This window comes from Parasteatoda tepidariorum, chromosome 9 (assembly GCF_982258835.1).
Source record: "Parasteatoda tepidariorum strain Cologne lab strain chromosome 9, Ptep-v5.0, whole genome shotgun sequence".
Classification (NCBI taxonomy): Eukaryota; Metazoa; Arthropoda; class Arachnida; order Araneae; family Theridiidae; genus Parasteatoda; species Parasteatoda tepidariorum.
This window is the reverse complement of record NC_141763.1, coordinates 23,264,147-23,287,167: the sequence shown is the minus strand read 5'-3', so window position 1 is coordinate 23,287,167 and position 23,021 is coordinate 23,264,147. Positions and strand designations below refer to the sequence as shown.

At 27.1% G+C, this 23,021-nt stretch overlaps 2 protein-coding genes across 3 annotated transcripts; one reads left to right on the top strand and one right to left on the bottom strand.

The window, feature by feature from the left end:
* Nucleotides 1-2,291: 2,291 nt before the first annotated feature.
* Nucleotides 2,292-13,447, bottom strand: Edc3 (Enhancer of mRNA-decapping protein 3). 2 transcript variants are annotated; one of them, XM_016056253.5, is made up of 7 exons: nucleotides 13,204-13,447; nucleotides 11,269-11,452; nucleotides 9,383-9,531; nucleotides 8,053-8,373; nucleotides 6,686-6,839; nucleotides 4,908-5,128; nucleotides 2,292-3,000 (listed from the first exon to the last, which is right to left on the bottom strand). In XM_016056253.5, the coding sequence occupies exons 2-7, from the start codon at nucleotides 11,430-11,432 to the stop codon at nucleotides 2,657-2,659; spliced, it is 1,353 nt and encodes a 450-aa protein (XP_015911739.3). In that variant the 5' UTR covers nucleotides 11,433-11,452; nucleotides 13,204-13,447; the 3' UTR covers nucleotides 2,292-2,656. The 2 variants fall into 2 exon arrangements, with proteins under 2 accessions (XP_015911739.3, XP_071042378.2); XM_071186277.2 differs by having other exon boundaries at nucleotides 13,353-13,398.
* Nucleotides 13,443-20,657, top strand: LOC107442637 (coiled-coil domain-containing protein 124-B). Its single transcript, XM_087151046.1, has 5 exons — nucleotides 13,443-13,864; nucleotides 14,049-14,238; nucleotides 16,132-16,291; nucleotides 17,856-17,973; nucleotides 20,307-20,657. Exons 2-5 carry the CDS (start codon nucleotides 14,083-14,085, stop codon nucleotides 20,488-20,490), a joined length of 618 nt encoding a protein of 205 aa, XP_087007172.1. The 5' UTR covers nucleotides 13,443-13,864; nucleotides 14,049-14,082; the 3' UTR covers nucleotides 20,491-20,657.
* Nucleotides 20,658-23,021: the final 2,364 nt, after the last annotated feature.

The window sequence follows — 23,021 nt, the reverse complement described above, 5'->3', positions numbered from 1 at the left end:
TGCGTCCTAAAGATAAAATAAATAATAAAAAAAATAAGAAAAAAGAAATGAAGTTATAGTAGTTTTTTTTTTATAGTTATTTCGTATGTTGATAGGCGAAACCAAAAGTAAACTCCCGAAAACGAAACTAAGATGTTCTTTGAGTATTTCAAGATTTTTTTATTTGATTATATTTTGAAGATAAATAAAACTCATTTTTGTATTATAAATTTCTTTTGTTCCCAGAATTTTCTTTCCATTTTAAATAAATTTTTTGAAGAGCGTCGATTTTGATAAAATTTCTTTGCGCTAACACACATAACAATAAAAAAAAATTTGGAATTCTTTGAAATTTTGTTTGTAGATTTCGTATAATGTTAGAGATGTTTTAAACCAAAAGCTAAAGTCTAAGTGTAAATTTGTTATTTTTATCCAGCTTTAAGTAACAATATGTATAGTCAAATTTTTCTTCAAAAAGTCTATAAAAAACAATATATTTCATTGCGTCATTGAAATTTTACAATTATTTTGAAAATATTTTTTATTTTTATTTAAAATTTCTAATTTTAAGACTTAAGCTTACAAAACAAAAAATTAATATTTTATTCAAGCCTTTTTAAGAAAATTGTGACAAAAATTGTTTTTTTTTTTTTCCTTTTAAAGTAGAGAGACAACTAAAAAATGCTTCCACAATACTAACATTCAACTTAAGAGTCGTTTACACACTCATATAATCGAAGAAATTTTTATGCATTTAAAAATTAAGATAAGTCTCTGCAATAAGTAATTAAATTGATATTGTTTTTTCAACTACATGCAACATTCTCCTATACAACTAACCAAACTGTAACAACTACTGTTACCGTTTTTGAATTTCTCTTTTACTCTAAAAAAATAGCGAGGGGGTTTTTAAAGATGATCTGAATGACATTTTATCCCTCAATAACTGAAGAAACTGGCTCGTTTGCAGGAGCTCTGTGAAGAGTGATTGAAAAAAAGGTTTTTCTTTGGCAAGGAGGTGATTAGATTAGTTGAGGAAAATATAAGGATTGGCAAATGGATACCTGAAATACTTTTTTTCATCACTATTTAAAAAAGTAATAATTTTTTTTTTCAAAGTTATTTAGGTCAACAAAGCAAAATTTTATTTCAGTTACTAGTTATTAAATGATTAATTCTTTTTCTCTAAATTTAATTCTAATCTAAAATTAATTAATTAAATTAATGAATTAATACTTGAAAAAAACTGTATTAACATCAAGTGCCATCCTCTACATGCTTAAATAAATGTTTTTGAACTTGAGTGTATAAAGTATTTTATTATCGATTGAAAATTTGAACAAAATACATGAATTTATATAGGGAGAGTGTGAACTAATACAGTAGGAATTGAAAAAATAAAGGCACTTGGTTTCAGACAACTATAAATTTTTGTCACGTAATGTTCTTTAATGAATTTATCTGACACAGCTAATATAATTAAATATTTAAACGTGCGCAAAAAACTACTTTCTTGTTCAAATAGAGCTATGAGTTAGAAATCTTTTAAAGGTTATCTTTTAAAATACGTGAAAAACTGAATCGCTTATAGTAAAATTTAAAACAATGACTTACGCTTAGTCAATCAGAAAATTCCATTTCGTTTTTCGATCATCATTATTTAATATTTGAAAAAAAAAAAAAAAACTGTATAAATATCAAGTGTCACTCACTACTAGTTTAAAAACAATGTATTTAAACTTAAGTGGATGAATAAAAAATATTTTATTAATGACTGAAAATTTGAACAAGATATAAGTCATGTGAAGTCATCAAGCCAGATCTTGAGCTAAAATTTTCTTTAAGTGGTTGAAATTTTGATTGACAATGAATTAAATTTGGAGATACCATGATAAATTGCATTGCATACAAAGCTTAAATAAAAATTTGAGTGCTCTAATTAGTTGTAAAGCTGTCGAAATTTTGATTGCAAGATTTAATTGTTAGAAGTAAACACAAAACGAGTTAATAAAATCATAGCTAAAACGAAATTCACTATGGCCTCAAATGAGGTCTCCATACATTAAAAAAGCTGTCCAAATTTCAATTGTGAAATTCCATTGTTACAAACACAAAATGAGTTAATAAAAATATAGCTAAAACCAAATTCACTGTGACTCCAAATCAGACCAAATTTTATTCACTAAAGCAGCTCTTTTCCAAAACGATTGTGCAATCTTATAGGACATTCTATTTTTTAGTAGACGACAAAAATATTAAGCTTCTCATAATTTAATTAATTCTATCATTTTAAAAAGAAATACACTAACACATATTAATAAAACTTTTATTTGGCAAAATGTGCACTCAGTACACTAGAATTTTGTACAACATAGTACACTGTACATCACAAGTATAAGCCTATTTATAAGTATATGTTGGCCCCAAAAAATAACTTATCATAAAAAAAGTATATAATAATTACATAGTAAGTAAAGCCACCATAATGAAATTCATAAAATTTAATTGTTCATGAATAAGGCACAAGAAAAAGAACAACATTTTAAATAGTGTCACTTTCGTTCTTTCCGTTCCAGCTGTAGTATGGATAAATTTAAATTTGTACATGAACCCAATATATTTTCAGTTTGTGCATTTAACATAAATAAATAAATAACAGTAAGATTAAAATCATCATTCACCGTTGATCATTTCTCAGGTACAGGGGAATAACAAACTTCGACCCGAAGGGTGAAGAATATGTACAGCCATTAATACTGTCAAATAGTTTTTTAGGAAGTCCAATATCACAAATATAAATGCTACACTGATCGTTCTTATAGGCTAATGGAAGTACTGGAGTCAGTAAGTACTTTAAACCTGAAGACACATAATCAGGTGGGGGGTCCAAGCCCATGACTGGAGCTTTTGACTGTTTTGCCCAGGCTCTAGCAGTCTGTAACCATTGTTTGTTGTCAATGGAATTGCTGGGGCTATGAGGTTCTAGTGCATCAAGTATAATGTCAACAGTAGGAGGTAATGCTACAAAAAAAAACAATAAATATATTGACCACTAAGCATCAAAGCTCATAATAAAATATTTAAAAAAAAGAAATCCAAGCCAGGGTTGGGTTTTTGAAATGCTAAGAACTGATTTCAATATTCAAGGAATTTTCATGAAAAGTACAAAGCTTCATAACAACATAAAATAAAAAATGATGACCTTTTGACAAATTTATGAACAGAATTGTTTAAAGGAAAAAAAAAGACTAAAAAGAAACAAATTCTTAAAAAATAAAATAGGAAAGGATTCTGGCATACAGCGATCTTTATTTAAAGCATATGAACCTCTTAACTTTTTGCAATCTGATGTCACCTCAGTAAATACTAGAAATTCACTACTATATGTGCATATATATATATATATATTACATATTAATAATTAGTAACCACATTACTTTATAAAATATATAGAAATGTTTTACTTTTATTTCAGCAGCATATTAAAGAACTCAGAGTGCAAAAAGTTAACATATCTTGAACTGTATAAGAAAAGAGACATTTGACTTTTGTATGTATTCTGCTCTTTAAAACATAAATATTTATAATACAATATCCTCAAGTATAGTAAGATTATTAATGGAATCAGCCCCTTATTATCATAATTCCAAGAATTTAATCATTTAAACATAATAACAATAAAATTTCTTCCCTTATTAGCCTCACAACCACCAGATATCTGAACCAAAGCTACTTAGATATTCATCTAAATTTAATAAAAGTGAAATTAGGGTTAGGGACTTTTAAGAATCTGGAAGCGGCTTGTGTAGGTCAGGGGTTATTACCAACAAAAATGGGTGATATCTATGATAGGGAGCAGCAAAAGTTTTCTTACACCTATTAGCATGTATTAAGGAAGCAGTGAACTTTCACTTTTTTGTATTGTTAACCTTATTAACACCAAACTTGAATTAAAATAATTACACTTAGGATTAAGAATTTTAGTAATTAAATGAAAATTAAAGTTTACAGTGAAATTACTTTAATAAATTCTATGGCATATTTAGACTCAAAATGCTGTAAGAAATAGGAAAATACAATCTCTTATCTGATGTAAAATGGATACTTCATTAGTGAAATCAGACTTTTGTAATCCAAGTCTTCAGGTACTGATGAGATCACATTAAATGTAGGGTAGTGTAATATATAAATGCAATTCTTTTTAAGGTTATTGATGTAGCAATTTATAGCATGGTTAAAACTATGAAAAAACTTGTCAATGTTATCCTTAACATTTCCTTTTAAGAGGGCATAAAAATACTAGCATAGCTGCCAACATGGTTAGGAAAAAATCCGGTAGATTTTACAAAATAAAAATAAACTTCATGACATTTGTTGCATAATGTACTAAATATTTTACACACATAGAATTTTAGGGATTTTTTTTACAGTCATCAAAGTAGGAAAAGTGCAATATTATCCAGTTATGATTAACATTAAATGAACTTCAAAATGTTGTGCATTATATTTACTCACAATTTTAAATAGTAATAGACATAAAATTAATCAAAGATAGTTAAAAGATTTTTTAATTAATTTAAAAAGGGAAATATGAATAAAAATTAATTGAAAATTTTAGAACAAAAAGAAGTTGTAAACTGATTTCTATAAATGAGGCTTGCTTCATTATATATTAGTAATACTTATTTAAGCATTCCAGCAAGCAATAATTCGAGAAACAATTCTCTTTAAATAGGGATTTTTTTTAGAAAACTTACTCAATTTTAGAAATTTTCTAAAATGCACAAAAACCAGGAGAATTTTTATTAAATCAGAGGACCAGGAGATACTAGCAAAATCCAGGAGAGTTGGCAGCTATGTACTAGTTAAATAAAGCTGAATTAAACAAGAATGATTTGGCAAAAAAAAAATTAAATAAAAATATATACCTGTTACATTATATACCATATTGCCGTCACTTAACTTGTATAATTTTAACTCCCTTGTTACCTCAGATTGATGTTCAACAGATTGTGAAGGAGTTAAAAGAGAAACATTTACACAATGATTAGCTAATTGACGACCACAATTGACAGCCTGAGCTCCTTGAACATGCAGACCACATAAAATAACGACCGTTGGTCTCTGATGGGTATTCTGTGGAGTCAGACTGCAAAGTAACCAAAATAAATAGTGAAAATGATATAAAAATGAGCTTTAAAACTAAGAAGTTGCAGAATATATATTGAATACAAAACAACTTTCAATAAATATTGTGTATTAGGCTTTATACCTGAACTAGGTACATAATCAGTAGACGGTCCTTAAAATTTAGCTGGAATTTTGCAATTTCTACAAGCATTATTAATTAAAATAAAAGGATGAGGGATCAAAAACCCAAAATTTCTGGTTCTAATTATCTAAAATCCACATTTGTATTAGCAGAAAGTGTGATATTTTGAACACACAAGAGTGAGGAATATCATAAGCTAAAAAAAAAAGGACAAATGAGGGTAAAATATTCTTTATCAGGAAAATTAGGACGAATAAAAATTAAGAATAATGTTGATTAACTTAGTTTTCAGATTTTTAAAAATGCATGGTAGCATGGTTATTTTTTCATTGGTAATATAACAAAAAAAAAATCCCTTAATTATTTAATTTGGTTAAAGTCATTAATATCTAAATAGGACATTTTTTTTAAAAAAAATATTATAACTCAAATCCAACTAAATTAGTGACTTTTTCTGAAATAGAAGGTACACGAAAAAGAGGAAAGATCCCCACCTGGTGGTTCGATTCTGTTGAGAGAGATCTTAGGCTCAATTAATGGCAATCTATTGCTCCAGAGAGAGTCAGATAGAGCTAGCTTATGGAGACAGCCTTGGCCTGTGACAGGCAGTACAGAATAATAATTTTTTTAAAAAAAAGATATAAAAATCATAGATTGGAGGACAAATTTCATGCCTACACAATGTACTAATTGCAATGCCAGTACATAAGCCTTTTTAAAAATTTTACATTTAAAAAATCTGACTTGTTACATACACGACAAAGAGTCCCAGAGGTAAATTTCCCATTGGATTTACAAGGTTTTTGATAAGTGAGGAAGTAGGGATAACTCCTCAAGATATTGAATTAGTTAACAAAAATAAATTCAACAGATAACAAAAATATAAAATAAAAAGTCTTATGCAATTAAGTTTAAAATCAATTATAACATTTCTTTAAACAATGCAACATTTTTGGCACAAAGTTTATTAAGAAGATGTTCTACAATAAATCATTAGCACAAACTTTAATAGATTTGTACACAGACAAAAAAAAAAGAAGATGTTTTACAATAAATAATAAGTAAGTATTTTAAATTATTCAAACATACATTTAGTCATTTTTATGTGCCTAAAAATTATGAGTGAATGACCAGAAATAAAATTTTTATGAATTGAACTTAAGTCTTAAAATATTATGTTCCTTCATAATTTTTCCAACTTTAAAAAAATTAAAACAAAATATACTGGGTTTTTAGCATTTAGCTACTTTTTTTTTCTTAAGTAAAAAGAACTAAAATAAGTTTCAGAATAGGAGATTATTATTATTTAAAAAAAAAAATGATAGAAATTGCTTTTAAAACAATGATTTACTACGTAGAGGAGCAGGGTAATAAGTTGAGAATCCTTGACAGAGATAATCAAAATTAGTATAGGATAACACTAAAAATGTTTACCGATGGCAACCACCAACTAATTGTAGAACCATTTCAGTAGCAGCACGCCCTATCATTTCCAATCTAACCTGTGGAGTTAATCCGACCAGTTCAGCTTTTTCATAGAGGAGGTTTTTAAACTCCATTGTAACACTAGGCACCACCAGTCCAGAATCTAAATTATAAAATATAGGATTTAGTCTAAAATTATAATAAGAGTTTTTAGCAAGAATGTATAATCAATATCGAACCAATTTTTTTCATGAATATTTAAAGTGGGTGTATATTTTATGCTTCGCCATATTATTTTTGATTTACGTGATTTTTCCCACCACTTTATTTACACAAATATATAAGATCTGATAATAATGCAGAAGTTAAGTATTGGTAAAATTAAGCAAATTAGTTTACATTATTTGTTATATCCCAAGCACTTTAAATGTTGTGAAAAGCAATAAATTATGGATTGTCATACTGTATTGCATACTATATGATTGGCATATAGAATCACATTCATGATTATGCAATATTTGATGAAAATATTTAGATTTATTATATATTTCATATGTAAGAAAAATTCTATTTAGACCTTTTGAAAAAATCTGATGAGTTTAAAACTTGAGCTAAACCAAGCATGCGGCCAATACGTATATTATGCAGTATACCTCAAAAGTAATACCAAATTTAATATATATATATATACACACATATATATCTAAGGGTGGCAATCGTGCAAGCAGGACACACAGGCACATGATTTTAAGAAGAGCAAGTTAATTTTATGTAACAATCTTAATAAGATAATGAATATTCAAGTGACACAAAATCGAAGTGCTCCTTAATAAGTTAGGGAAAAATCCTGAAAAATAAATCTGTAAAATCTTTAGTTTTAGAGAATAAGGAAAATCTTAATAATCATAACTGGTCTATTAAATAGGTTGAGGGAAAAAGTCTTTCTCATCATTTCATGAAAGGGAGAAATCAAAAAAGTTAATTAATGCATAACTTGAATCAAAAATAGATTAAAAAACAGGAAGTCAATTTTAAAGTGTGAAAAAGAGTGTTTCATTTAGAATTATAAATTAAGAAAATGATTTAGGTAAAGGAATAATTAAAGCTTCTTATGTTTATAGATGTAAAAATAACAGTTTTGATTTTTACTTTTCTGAAATTGGTTAGGACCCTTAAAGCACATACATTATTGTAAAAATTCTGACTGTTCAATGAAACAATTTTATTTTTTTATTATCTTAATTTATTATTTGAAGATCCTAATTTAAACTCTGTACTTTAACAGATGGAATTAAAAATTAGCAAAATCAAAGACGTCACATTTCTTAAATTTAGGAACGAGTCTTTTAGGAAAAATAAACACAAATGCATATTACCAGTTACATATTCTTTGTTACTCTGACATGACAAAGAAATTTGCTTCAGAATCGGTACATCATTATTTAAAACATTCTCATCATGACGATATTTTGTTTGACCTTTCTTATTACAGTCAACTAATTTAACATGATCCATTTTACATAGTGCACTTATTTCTTCAAAAACAGCCTTCTTGTCAAATAAGGCAAGATTTTTTTCAAAGTCAAAATCTGTATCAAAGGTCTCGCTGTCGACTGTAGCACTAAAACAAGCTTCATCTCGCTCTTTAAGCCATTTTTTGGGATCAGCTCTTTTTCCATTTTTTTTCTTGTTTTCCCCTGAAACAAAGATTCCTTTGGTTAGTAGGAATACACATATTTACAAAATACAATGCATTTTTATAATAAATGATAACTTTAGAAAACATACAATTAATTATTGAAAATTTATCATTCATTTGATACATTATAACTCCTGAATTTTGTTGAGGTGAGAAAATAGCACAATAATGGATATTCAAAATTTAAAAGACACAGGATTTTAATGAATTTTGTCCTGCAGCATATTTTAGCTGTTTTAAATTAAACAAAGTAAAAAAAAAAAAAAAAACTATTCCTACAATTTATTGTTTAAAAATAAAAACACAAAAAGGATATATTATTTATTTACTACAAAATTAGGACAATAAATTACTCCAGAATATTTTAAGTACAACTTAAAGCTAACTATGAGTCAATATTACTTTATCTTTGCATAGTCAAATTGGTAAATTTTATAATTTTAAAAAAATATTTAGAGGACAAGATATTTTAGTTTTTATTACAATGAAAATGAAGAGAGAAAAAAAAAAAGATCTACTACTTAATGCTCAAATACTAAAACTGGCTATCTCATTGTTTGAGAAAATTTAAGAATATATTCAGGCTTATAATCAAAACACCATGTTGTATTAAAATACATCATTTTATATTAGTTACATTAAAACTAAGTTTATATCTCTTGAAAAAATGAGAACAAATAGTCAATGTAATGTTGTCCTTGACTTGATTGTCAATATTTAAACTCCAAATTTTGAGATCCATTTGATTATTTTCATATATAATCTATCTCAACTTATTTTAAGGTACTTTTGTGCAAAAGAAGCATTAGTAAATTCAACTATTCTTTTTTAGCACAAAACAAAGTGGACGCTCTCCACAAAATAAATAAGATAAAAAATAAAAAGTTGTCTAATTTACTTAAACACGGAAAGAGGAAAATTATCTCGTCTCATTTTTACACAAATCATTTGTATGAAAAGAAACTTTGATGATTAACAATGATATATCTTATAATTAAATTATTTACCTTTCTTTTTCTGGCTGTCTAAAAGAACTGGTGAACTAGAACACCCATTTTTTGTAGGTGATGAGAAAGCAGACTTCTCAACAGTATTTGCTTGTTTATTCTTTTTAACAGTAGATTCAATGAGCTTTAAGCTCTTAATATCAAGAGTACTGAAAAAATCAAAATATTTCTTTTTAACCCTAAACATGAGTCATAAAACAAAACAAAATACATAAGAAATCTACAATATCAATCAACAATACAATCTACAATAAAACATATAAGGAATCTACAAAAGGAAAATAAATAAATGAATATTGGTGAACTAAATTTAGATAATAAAAAATTATTTAGAGCAAAAATACTTAAATAATTAAACTTTTCCTAACAACTTTATCAAGGTGATTTTTTGTGCCAAACCATAACATCTGAAGCACATTGATTTAATAAATTTTATATCAGAAAAATGTGAAGTTTTTTTTTTTTTTTAAATAAGGGCATTATATTAAATACATAATCCTAAGAAACTGAAGCAGTAAGATATTACTTGATTAGAAGCTTTATTCGCTACAAATATATTCAGATTGGAAATAACAGTCAACATGTTTCAAGTTCTAAAAAATGGACGTCTATTTTTGAGCGCTTAAAATACGTAGACTCTTATTTCCAATCTGTATATTTTTTGATGAGAATTAAGTTTTTAATCTAGTAAGGGTCATTATATTTAAAAATAGCTGTGTTCAACTGATGTAAAAAATATTTCATAAACTATTACATCAATTTACTATGTATTAAGTTTTAGTAAAAAAAATAAAAAATCTCAAACAAACATACTTAAAAGTTTTTTACTAATTAACTTTTTACATTTAAAACCTCATTTTCTATTGAGAGAAGTGTTAGCTTCACCCTGTTTTATGATTTTATCTTTATTAGTTATTTGTTGAGATGCCTACCGTTTATTAGTTTGTAGAAGTGTACGTGAATCACACCAAATAAACTTCTTTTAATGAACCTTATACAATAAATTACTTGGTGCAATTCCCCAAATTGTTCATTGAAAAATACTAAATAAAAAAGAAATGAGGGCTCTCATTAGACATTCTTTATATGCTAATGATTAGATAAAGAAATAAAGACAAAATGAATAAAATTCTGCAAGCTAATTACTGATTCTGGCAACTAGTTCTTACTTTTCCGTCACCACTTTATTTATTTTTTCTTGTGCTATTCATTAACTATATACATTAACAAAATACAAAATAATTTTCAAGAACTTTACATGATCATGATAAAACTAGATTCTGAAAAAGAACTCTTTTCTTGATTAAATTAGCCGCCATAAAGAGATCGAGAGATTTTAGAGGGTGAAATATGTAGCCTGAATTTTAGAATATCATGCAAAATGCAGCTGAATTGCACATGAGAGTGCATGAATCTCACCGAACCCAGCTCAGTATATGCACATGCGGACCCGCAAGTATTTCATCAAACATGTAAAATGATTGGCGCTTTAATATGCTACGATTTGACGGACACCAAAATGCATTGTGTTCGAATGAATTGCAAAAGCGTTGAATAAACAATGTGAAAGTCACTTTTTTCATAATTTGTGGCAAAAATCTACATGGTAAAGAAAAAAAATCTCCTTTTTGAAAAGGAAAATTAAGCACTTTTTTAAAACACCCAATAAAAAAAGCACCTTTAAGGGCTTTAAAAAAATGAAAATCAAAAATAAGCACTTTTTAAAAACACTACGCACCATAAGGGTATGAGTTGACTTTGTATGTTCTTTGAACTTAATAAAACAATATCTCAGAAATTTTTTTTTTCTATCAATAATAAATATTCATGTAATATCTTCATTGATTGAAAATATTCAAAAGAAAAACTGAATTATTGATACTGACCTCAGAGTTACCTCAGGAACTTGACATTTAGTTGAATTTCTACTAACATTGATTAAAGATAAGGTTTGGTTTAAATCATCCACGTTTGAAATTTCTCCCTCAAAAACTCCAAGGACATCACCACAATCTACTGATACAATGCTTCCAGTCCATAAAGTTGACATTTCTAAATTTATAGACTAAGCTATAAAATAAGAATTTTTTTTATTTTTAGTGAAAGTTCGGTTGATAAAGAAATCATTTAATTAATTTGAAAATCATTCAATTAACATTCAAATATTTGAATGTTAATTAAAATTAATATGCACATCTTAAATGTGAATCGCCACATGGAATTTATGCAGCGCCACTTATAAAAATAAAAGGCTGAATTATGTTGTTTAACAGTACGACATTACATGCTACTCAGCATATTATGAAATACAAAATTATACTTGAATGGCTACTAAAGTTTTAAGCACTTACTAAAAACTTTATTTTGCAAAGTAAGCTTAAATTAATAATATTATTTGAATGCTAATTAAATTATTATGCACATGGTGAATAAGAATCATCACATAAACTTTAATATATATTCAAGCTTAAAAAAATAATCTTAACCTAATCAAACTTACGAACCAACTACGTAAGAGATAAAAATTTCGTAAAGAAAGTTAATATTCAACCATTAATATTTAAATAAATATATTTGAAGACTAAAACTAATATGATTAAGGTAAATAAGAATCCTCAGAGGAATTTTAGGGGATATTTCCGTATCGTGATCTGCTACGCCAACAACTATCGCCAAGGCACCAAACTGATTTTAAATGGGAAATATTTAAAACAAAAACACAGAGAGGCTACAAGTTATACCCTTCAAGTCTGTCCCTTTCTATGTTTTTTTTTTTTAAATTTCTCTGGGACCGTTGCCAAGACTATTGCTATTCAGTTACAGATCACGATATGGAAATTTCCCCGAATTTTAGTTCCTGAAAGAAATAAAAAAATAGCTTAATTATGTTGCCTAACAGTAACACATTGTTTTATTTACAAGAAATTTCTTTATGAATTGATTAATTTTTTGAATGTCTTATATTTTACTTGATGTTCTATGGTTTGTTAATGCTTTTTTCGTCACAAATATTTCAGTGTTATAATCTATGAAAAAATATCGGAAATTTTTGTGACTCTCGGGAAATAGCCCACAAAAAATTAAAAAAAAAAAAAAAAACAGAAGGGATTCAACTTGAAGTCACCCACAGACAAAACTCTACAAGTTTTTTTTTTACAAAAAAATTGAAGCTTAAAATCCATTTAGCACGTTGGTGATTGCAGTTGACATGAGAGATCACAATACTGAAATATCCGCATTTTGTTTGTTGTTGACTCAAAGACATCCAACAATTTTTTTCTAAATTTTATGGTTTTAAAAAAATAAGAAATATATTTAAAAAAGTTGACGAAGGTCTACATTTTTGGCTATTTTCGGCTTATGCACAGCTAAAAAATACCAATTTGCTTTCGCAATTTTTAAAAAAAAAAATATCTTAGAGGATATCAACAGTTTTAAAACGACAATAAAATATAATTACTTCGCATTTATAAAAAAAAAATATGCGCACATTTTTGATGTTTTGAGCATTAATTGTAAGCTATATAGTTTAACTTTAGTTTTTTAAATAAAAACATCGTAAATTAGAAATATGAGCAGAGCAGAATACAAAATGTTCCTCTTTTAATGCATATAATAGATATCGAAATATACTTTCATTTTATATTTAACGCCAAGACTAAAAATAAGGGAACAAAACTTGAGGGAACAATGTAAATTGTCTCGTTAAAATTTATTATACCAATAACACAAAATGTTAAATGCATAAATTTTGTTAACAAAAATTGCAACAGAAAGACAAAACGCGTTGTTTTTTAGGTTCTTTTTCAATAAAAGCTAACCTAATAAACTTGACTAAATGAAATGGGAAGGAAACGACAAACACTATAGAACTTCCAAGTTAATTTTAAATTGTATGCAACATGAATGGATTCTTTCTACATGACACATTTCAACATTATCGTTTTCACTGTAGAATAGCTTTCTCAACCTTTCAATTTCAAGAATATTCCTTGACGTAAACAATAAAAGAAAAACAGAACTAAACAAACGCGGCATCCAATAAGATTTTAGCTTTGGCCTGGCGTGGTTAGCTAGATCTCTTTTATGAGTAAAATAAATGCACATTTTTTTTTAAAATGTATGAATATTGATTAAAGTGGTTTATTACAGGTATATAATTCTAATTTAAAAAAATTGACGAAAATTTAAATAAAGTTTTATCAATTGATAGCTTTGCTCAAAATCATTGTTCTCAATGTAAAAATCTGAATGATCCGTACCAAACTCATACAACAGAATGATTGCAAAAAACAGATAAAACACATAATATTAAATTCAATACGAACGAAAACTTATGAGAACTCGCTCAGTTTTTATCACATTCAAACATAATTATTTTTGTTGAGATTCACCCTTCCCCCCTCGCTCTGCCGTTTGTGATTTCTACCATCGATTTGTTTACTGTTTACTGATTTTGATATAAATATATTTTATATTAAGGTAAGTGTTTCAAGAAAGTTTTAAATTTATTAATATTAAAAATTCAATTTTTAAACTTGAAAGCTGATCTTTTCCTAAGTTATTCAAGCTCTGAAATTATCTTGAAACTCATCTTCTATAATAATAAGTTGCGTGAAACCAAATTCAACATAATGTTTATATAATTCATTTTCTTAAAATCTAGGTTATCTACTGAAAGTTTTTTCCACAACGATAAGATGCCCAAAAAATTTGGGCACAATACTAAAGCTGTCGAAGCAAAAGAAAGAAGAGAAGCTGTGAGAATAGCTGAAAAAGAAAAGAAAGACCGAGAAGCAGAAGATGCTCTTTGGCAAGATGATGACAAACAAATCGCTCGGAAACAGTCGCGGAAGGTAATTATTTCAAGTTATTTTTCATTTAAAATGTTTGGATAATTGTTAACTTGAACTTGTTACATACTATTCTGAAGACAGTCCTATTATAATTATTAGTTTTATTATTTTTCGTTTTATATAATTATTTGTAAAATTTTTCTGCATCTTATAATTGATGCCTATGTTTTATTACTAGTGTTTTATAATTATTTTAAAAATTCCAATAAACACTAAAATAGTTACTTAAAATACATGATATAGCATCCCTTTGATAATCAGGTCATAGGATTATGTATTCTTATTAGTTACAGTTTTGATCTACGGCATCAGAGTGAAAGTTACTTTACACAATTTCATTGTTATTTAGATACAGTGTAGTTAATATTGTTACTGTCTTTTAAACATATTAGATTCTACTGTTCTTTGTTGTTTCTGTCGCTTTTTTCAAGGTTATCTTGTTCTTTTAATATTGATTAAGAAAAAAATGTACAAAGTTTGAGGCATCAAAACTTTATTTAAACTTTGCGCCAACAATTTAAGTTTAAAATATTTTCATATGGTCAGGTCAGGTATATACTGATTAGGATATTTCCGTCTGTACCTTACTTGAATTTTCCAAGGTATCAAGTGCCTTTTTTTCAGTTATTGTATGTACAGTACAGAACCCGTTATCCGGAAATCGGAAAACCCAAAAACCGGAACGAAATTCGATAAATTATCCCGCCATTTTTTAAAAAAAAATTTTTTTTTCCCCTCATAAGATTTTAGGATTTTTCTTTCTTTTTTGAAAGATGTTTACCTTACCATAATTTTATAAATAATCATTAGTCTATTACTTCATAATTTTTTCTTCTTTTTAAGATTATTTCCAAATACTTTTTTTTCTAGTTGGGTATAACAATAAAAAAAACGGCTTTTTGTAGCGATTTAGAAAACCGGAAAAATCAGTTATCCGGAATAGCGATGGTCCCGATCGTTCCGGATAATCGGTTCCCTACTGTACTTGTAATAAATTATAAATGTTACATGTACAGGGGTTATTTTGGGTGTGGCTGCAAATTTGTTCCATTCTAGGACTCTTTTTCTAAATTTTTTTTTTACTGTCTACATATCTGTTTCAACGTAAGTATCACTACAAATATTTTCATTCTTCTGTTTTGCTTGAATAAAATTATTATAAACTAGGATAGACCAATATTCATTGCAAAATTGTGATTAAAATAAAATCAACATTCTAAGAATAATAATTAGCTAGTATATAATTGTTTTATTATTTGATAGGTATACACTTTTTTTTTTAATGGTATTATTTTTTGTTGAAAATTTCAATAATTTTTCACAAATAAAAATAGTTAATATGTTTTATTTAATCAAAAATTAGCTTTCAAGAAAATGCCATGAGTTATATCTCATGTTTAATTCAGAGCTGTAGAGAGAGCTGACAAAAATAAGATATCACTTTCTGGTTTTTTAAATTTTTATTGAAATTTGGTTTAATTTTTTCTATTACAAGTATATGTATTCTAAAAAATACCCATTTTTAGTATTGTTGTACCAACACTTTTTTCTAAACATAGGTCTCAGCTTTTATCAGAACCTAAAGCTAATGATTTTTTGCAACGAAAAACAGTTTTCCTTTTAATAAGGATGTAACATATTGTAGGAAGAACTATATGGTTCATTTCAGAGTTAAAATTCTTTGAGGGTTAAGGACATTTTTTTTTCTTCTTACTATATGTAATTTAAATCTAGTAATTTTCAGATACAGTTTTGTTTATTATTAAAATAATAAAATGAAATTATATATGAAATTAAAATGCAAACTGTTTTTTAATTTATCATAATGTTAATTGTTTTTTTAATTATGTCTTGATAGAAGTTATTTATTTTCTATTAAATATTTTGTTAAAGGATGAAAAAGAAAAGAAAAAGCAGGAAGTACAACAGAAGAAACTTGCAAACAAGCAAGCATATGAAGAAGAAATGAGTTCTATTAAATCTGCCAAACCAGTTGCAACAGTCAAAGTTACCAGAGCTGATATTGCAAAACAGATTGAAAAATCTACATCGGGTACTAATGTTTTCTTTACCTGTGATAGTTTATTTCATAAAATAATCTACAGAGTATTTCTGGTATTAATATTCTTTTGGTTTAATTTTGCGCTATACTGGTATTACTTTGTAAAATTACTTTTCATAATTAAGCTTCTAACACACTAGAAATAAATGTTAGCACATATAACTTTTAATTCTTTAAATCTGGTTACTAAAATTATTTTCTAGAAAAGCAGTAAACTGCATTTTTATTGAAGCACATCACCTGACCGTGGTCAAACATGTAGCCCCATTTTTCAGGCCTATATCTATTAATGGTTGTGGTTTTTTCTTTTAAATGAAAAAGGAAATATAAATTTCTGTTTAAAATAATTTCAAAAAGTTTCTGAAACGATGTATTTTTGGAAAATAAAAGGTTTCTGAAATGATGTATTTTTCGGAAAGAATAATCTGACATTGATTTTGTTCTGTTTATTTTAAATATCCTTGCTATCTTGTTTATAAAGAATATATGTCTTTTTTTTTTATACACTTTATTTAAGATAAGTAAGAGTATATCATTTTGTGCATTTTCGAAGTAGTTTATTTAGAGAAGCTATTTTTTTGGGAACTGATCGTGACATATTTTTATTACCTGTGCCAATCTTTCAATTATAATAAATGTAAGTGATAACCGAATAAGCATCATAATTGTAAGGGATGATGTAAGTGAACTTCATAAAAATTATATTTGATACTGAAAGTAAGCATTATAATAATTTTAAGTGATTTTACTTCTTTCTGATATAACTTATAAAAAAGTATTTTACGCTCTGTTATTAAACACAAGCTGATCCCTTGATGAAGTGAAGCAAAATTTTCCAATAGCACCTTGTAGTTTACTCTAATGTGAAGCTTATTTGTTTATGGTAAATAAATTTTTTGATTCAGACACTTAATTTTGATCAGTTATGTAATATATATTTTGATTATAGTTTATCTGAAATTTTAATTTATCAAGTTTTAAAAATAATTATTTATATTGATACAACCAAAAATGTTACTTCTTGTTTGTAAGGATGCCACAATGGTTTTGATAAATGTCACATTTTCAAACTGAAAATTATCAAAAAACTCTAAAAATTCCACGGCTGCATTAAAAATAGGAAGAAAACACAACTTCCTATAAAACTTGCTTATTTTGCTTTAAAAAATAATGAATTTAAAAAATAACACACCACAGATATTCCTAGAAGATGAGTTAGGTCGTCAATCACTTTGAAAGAGTCAAAATGTTAAATTAATGTTGTGTTCTTTAATTTTTTATTAGGTAATTAATTTAATTTATAAAAAAAAAACTTCAAGTGATATAGAAGGTTAAAGATTTAATTTAATATTTTATTTGTGCATTTATTTCCTTTATGAATTTTAATAGAGAGACAAATATAAACAGATTTTAAAAGTCTGCTCTAATTTATTTTTTCCCCAATTTTGTGTGGTTCTTAAAATGTATGTTATAAGCAAAATTATAGGTCTGATATTATCATTAAAATTCTTTATATTCTCATTTGTGTTTGCTAATCTAATTTTTTGTTTTACAGCTGCTAAACCCGAAAAAGAATTGATGCATGATGAAAAACCTCTTGAGGAAAATATAAACAGACTTGAAGTTGATGGAGATATTGCACGCAGTGTTGATGATGCTATTGCAATTTTGAGGTAAAATTTGCTTTAAAAAATTTTTTTCCTGACCATTCTTAAATAAAATAATAATAAATATGTACTAAAAGTTATTTTTTGCATGGAATTATCTTTGAATGAATAAATTTTATAATAGTGTGTAAAAAAATTTTCAGCTTGCTTAAAAAGTTCTCGAGATATTGCGAAATAATCAAAAGTAAAATGAATATTAAGAAACTAACAAAACTTTGGAATGCTCTCCTGACCAAACTATTGGGACCATCTTTAGAAAATTGCACCTATACCGTATATATTGGGGGTTTGAAGAAAAATTCATTGAAAAAAAGGTCTGTTCATTCAAAGAAAGTGCATATTTTTGCCTGATTTCGTAACTTAAAAAATATCGTCTACACTAATTAATTAGTATATTTGAGGTCACCCCCTCGAACCATTACGATTGAGTCATAGAACATGAAGACCCTATCATTAGATCAAAAGTAACTCAGGGTGGTGCCTTTTTTTGTGCAATTTACATAATATTTCCATATGTAAGAACATTAATGCTCATAATGAAAAGAAAGATTTTATTTGTTGAAAATATGAAACAATCCCTTTTTGTTGAACAAGCTTTCGACAAGGAGTATTTACTCTGCCTAACATCCTTATGCTTTTCACAATTTTTAGTGTTTCCTTCAAAATTAAAAAATAAAGTTTTATACTGCATTAAAGATTCACTTGGACTTTCTCTCTATTCTTTGATTTGGCACTCATCCAAGTGTTGTTATGATTTAGATACATTTTTTCATAAATGTTTCACAACAGAAATGCTATAAAACATATTTTTGACTGCCCTGCCATTTTAAGATCCATGACTCAGCTTGGGGAATTCTCTCCCCTTTCGACATCGAGAGTCTGTACTCCGACAACATCAAGGAGTTAGCCGGCTGTGTTTTGCACACCCATGGATATCTATAGTTCTCCCCATGGACACGACACCAACCAACCAACAGAAATGCTATCTTTTTTTTAATTTGGGAGTATTTGGCAATAAAGTTCTTTTTTTTCCTTCTGAATTTTGACTCTATCACACATGCATTAGACGCATAATTTAGATCCTGGCTAATGCTCTCAAAGTTTCTTATTTCTTAAAGGTTCCTTCAAAATTCTGAAAATATCAACTTGAATTTTTTTTTCTTATAAATTATTGAAATTCTATGTAACAACAACAACAAACTCCACTGTAAACTCACAGAACTTTTAGTTTCTGATGGTAACCAAGTTGATTTTTAAAACTTATATATACTTGTGCCATTAGTGATTTTCATCAGTCTGTACTAATAGTTCAGGTCCTGATATTTAGTTTGAATTATTGTTCATTAGTATTTATAACTACTACTAAATATTAGGACTGCATATTATTATTTTCGACTTACTGGAAGTTTTGTGCATTTTTATCTTTGTAAAACTTGAATTGATTCATGACATGGCTTATAATTTTCTATTTTTTTACTTATTGTGTAATAATTTTAATTTATTTTTTACTAAAAGATACTTATCCCTCTCTGTATACAATTTAATCATAAAGATAACCTCAATATTTTATGATTCGTTAAAGATCAGCAAATTTTGAAATTTTTTAAAATTGTTATTTCATTTAATAATGTAATATTATTAAATTATTATTTAAAAGCTACTATATATGTTACGGACGGGGAGTGTCTAGAATTAGGTGCAAAGTAATCTAGGATAGTTACAATTAAAGCTTTTATTAAGGAAACACCAAAAGACAACACAAAACAATTATAGCTGAACATCTTTTGGAGTTCTCTCCCCGCTGCTGCCTCGTGAGTAAGTGTGTGAAGAGAGCCTGCTTTACTACAGATGGCGCTGCATGGCATATACACCATATACTAGTGGCAAAGGTCATTAAAAATACAGAAAAAAGAGAATATTATATTTATTATATTATATACATTAAATTATATATATTATATATATTAAATTATGTATATTATATTATAGATATTAAATTATAGATATTATATTATATTAAAAAATTTATGGTGTTTATTATTTTCTATTAATTGATATCTGATGTAAATATTTTTTAGAGTATAAAGAGTTAAAAAAAATAATTTTGTGTGAATCTATGTAATGTTCTTCTATTTGATTAAAAGTAAAATATCATATGAATAGTTCATTTCATTAAAAAAAGTATTTCAAATTGAAAAAAGTTATTAAGCATTGCTAGAACTAGTATTACTGGAAATAAAGATAATGATCCTGCTTTTTATATCATACAATCTATCATTCCATCTGATCTTATCTTCGGTTCCTTAGTTTAGTATTGATAGTTATTTTCTTCCGTGTAGCGTTTCTGGTGAGAAAGTGGATCTCCACCCAGAGAAGAGGGTGAAGGCAGCGTATCAAGCATTTGAAGAGAAAAATCTTCCTCTTCTGAAAGCTGAAAATCCCAATTTGCGCTTATCCCAACTGAAGCAAATGTTGAAAAAGGACTGGATGAAGTCCCCTGAAAATCCACTGAATCAGCGATAAATACTTTTCTGCCATTTTTGTTCCTAGTTTATTATGTCTTGACTGTTCTTGAGTTCCAAGATTTGGAAATGGTTTGCATCATCTCTGAGTGTACATAAGTGTATTGATGTTGATCATGTGATATATTTATTGTAAGAACAATGAAGTAAAAATACAACTGTTTTTAATTTAGTGTTTTAGTATATTTGTTGGCAAAGGGAAATAGATTTTTTTATAAAATATATGCAGAATAAGTCATAATAAATGCTCCTGTTTCATTAGTGTACTGCCCAAAATGTGATAAATGTATATGCATGCAGAAATAATTTGAGCAAGTTTTGAATGCATTCCTCATAAATGTTCAATATGCGCTTGTCTGTATCGATGTTGGATATGAAAATAGACCTGTAGTTATCTACACACAATCTTTTATGAACTCCACAGGGAAAAATCACATGTGTTTAAAATTTTTGAGGGCTCTTAACTTAATTTTCAATATGCTCAACTATACCTTCTCTTACTGAAAGAGGTCATTGATTTACTTATACAAATGCAGCCTGCCTCTTGAAATTTTGCACGCCAAAAAAAAAAAAAAAAAATTGCCTTATGATTTGATCTTGTGCTGTCTGTCTGCATTTTGTTCGGAACTAGTGCCGAACAATTACAATATCCTGAAGGCCTCGTTTTTCTACTTGTTTTGTTTTCACATAAATGCTGATTACAAGTGGACTTCCCGCACTATCTAATAGATACTATTCAAAACTTAATTACAAAACCTCTGTATGTATATGCATTTTTAATGAATACATTTATTGCAGGCTGCCTAGTTCACCTATGAAATTGTGATTATCATTTTGACTTTATCTGCATTTATTTTCTTTTATCTCTCTTAATATTTAATAAACAGAGGTTAAAAGTTTAAGAAAAAATAGTTATAAGTAATGAAATTTTGTAAGTATATTTTATTAATACTTAGTATAAAACAAGGTTGTTTTTTTTCTTGACTTATTATTCTAGTTTTCATTTATTTATAAGATATTTAAAGTTCTCACATTAATTTCTTTAACTTAGTAGCTAGTAATAATGTGTTTTTTCCTTACCAATAAAAATAATAAAACGTTTCTCTTTATTGAAAATTATTATTTTTAACATTTAACAATATCTTGAAACCAAAAAGTGATGCAATAAAATTGATCTAATGACTTAATTGATCTGTTTTCTGTAAAATTCTAATAGCTTGCAGATTTTGAAAAATATCTTGTAGTTGTTAAAAGTTTTAAATTACAATTCAGTATACATTTTTGAATAAAATTTAAGATTTTCTTAAAAAATAATATTTTTATGGTTGTGTGTGATACTTAGAGAGTCACAACACTTTGATATTTTTAAAGATTTCAAACATAAATTTTATCACTTGTCTATATTTTAACGAGAATTTAAGACTATTTTCCTTCACCTATGATGATTTGTTTGAAATATAAAATTAAAATAAGCATGTTTTCAATACATAGTTTATCTGCCAAATAATGAGCTACAAAGAAACCCTGATTTAAGTTTATAGTAATTGCAAATATAAATGATTATAAAAATTATCATTTGTAAATTATTAAGATTTGATGTAAAATAAGACTAATTCTGATAATAAAATTCCTCATCTTGTATGGAGTTTTGAAACAACTTACATATTTCATTTGTAAATTTGTCATCTTATGTTAAAATTTATCAAATAATTTCAACCAGACTGCTTTAGAATTTCACAAAAATTTTTAAAAATAACTTTTTATCTGTCACATATAACTTTTAAAACTTGAAACTATCACCTTTGTCTTTTTTTTCTTTCGTTTAAAATCTTAACATAATAATGAGATTCTTCGTTTGCTAGTTACGTTCATGTAACAGATCAGTGTGTCACTTCTCTATGTAGTGTTGGAGCGGTAGCAGCTGAGAACCGTTTTAAGACAATAGCTTGAAAGTACAATTTTTTTTTAAAAGTTAAACTTGTGACAGATAGGTACCTCCACCTTGTTTAGAGCTGAAGAGGGAGTGTTTGAGAAATGTTAAGAGGGGAGTTAGGTAGCAAGAGGCTGAGAGAAATGCGTGATTTAGACTTCCTGAACATTTTTCCAAGATTTCTAAGTCTTGTCATTTTATTTAGATGAATCTTTTTAGCCTAGAATAAATTTTCTTAAAGAATACCCTTTTGTTCATGCTATCACTGTTTGATTCATGTGTGCTAGATCTGAGGGCCTTCTTGCAACATAGCAGTTTTTTTTAAACCATTAGACAGCTTTTTTCCTTACTAGATATTAAGATCAGATAAAAGAAATAGTTATTCCTTATGGATAGAATTAATTTAATTAGCATATATTAAATTAATTTCCTTAGAAACTGATAGTGTTTTTAGAAGATGAGGAAAATGGCTAAAAATATTCCATTTATATATGTCTGCTTGTGTTAGAATATTGAGAGTAATCTAAGAGAATATTGCTGCTCTTACTAGTTAGGAAACAATGATTCTTCCGGTTGGTACAAAAACATTGATAAAAATAAAC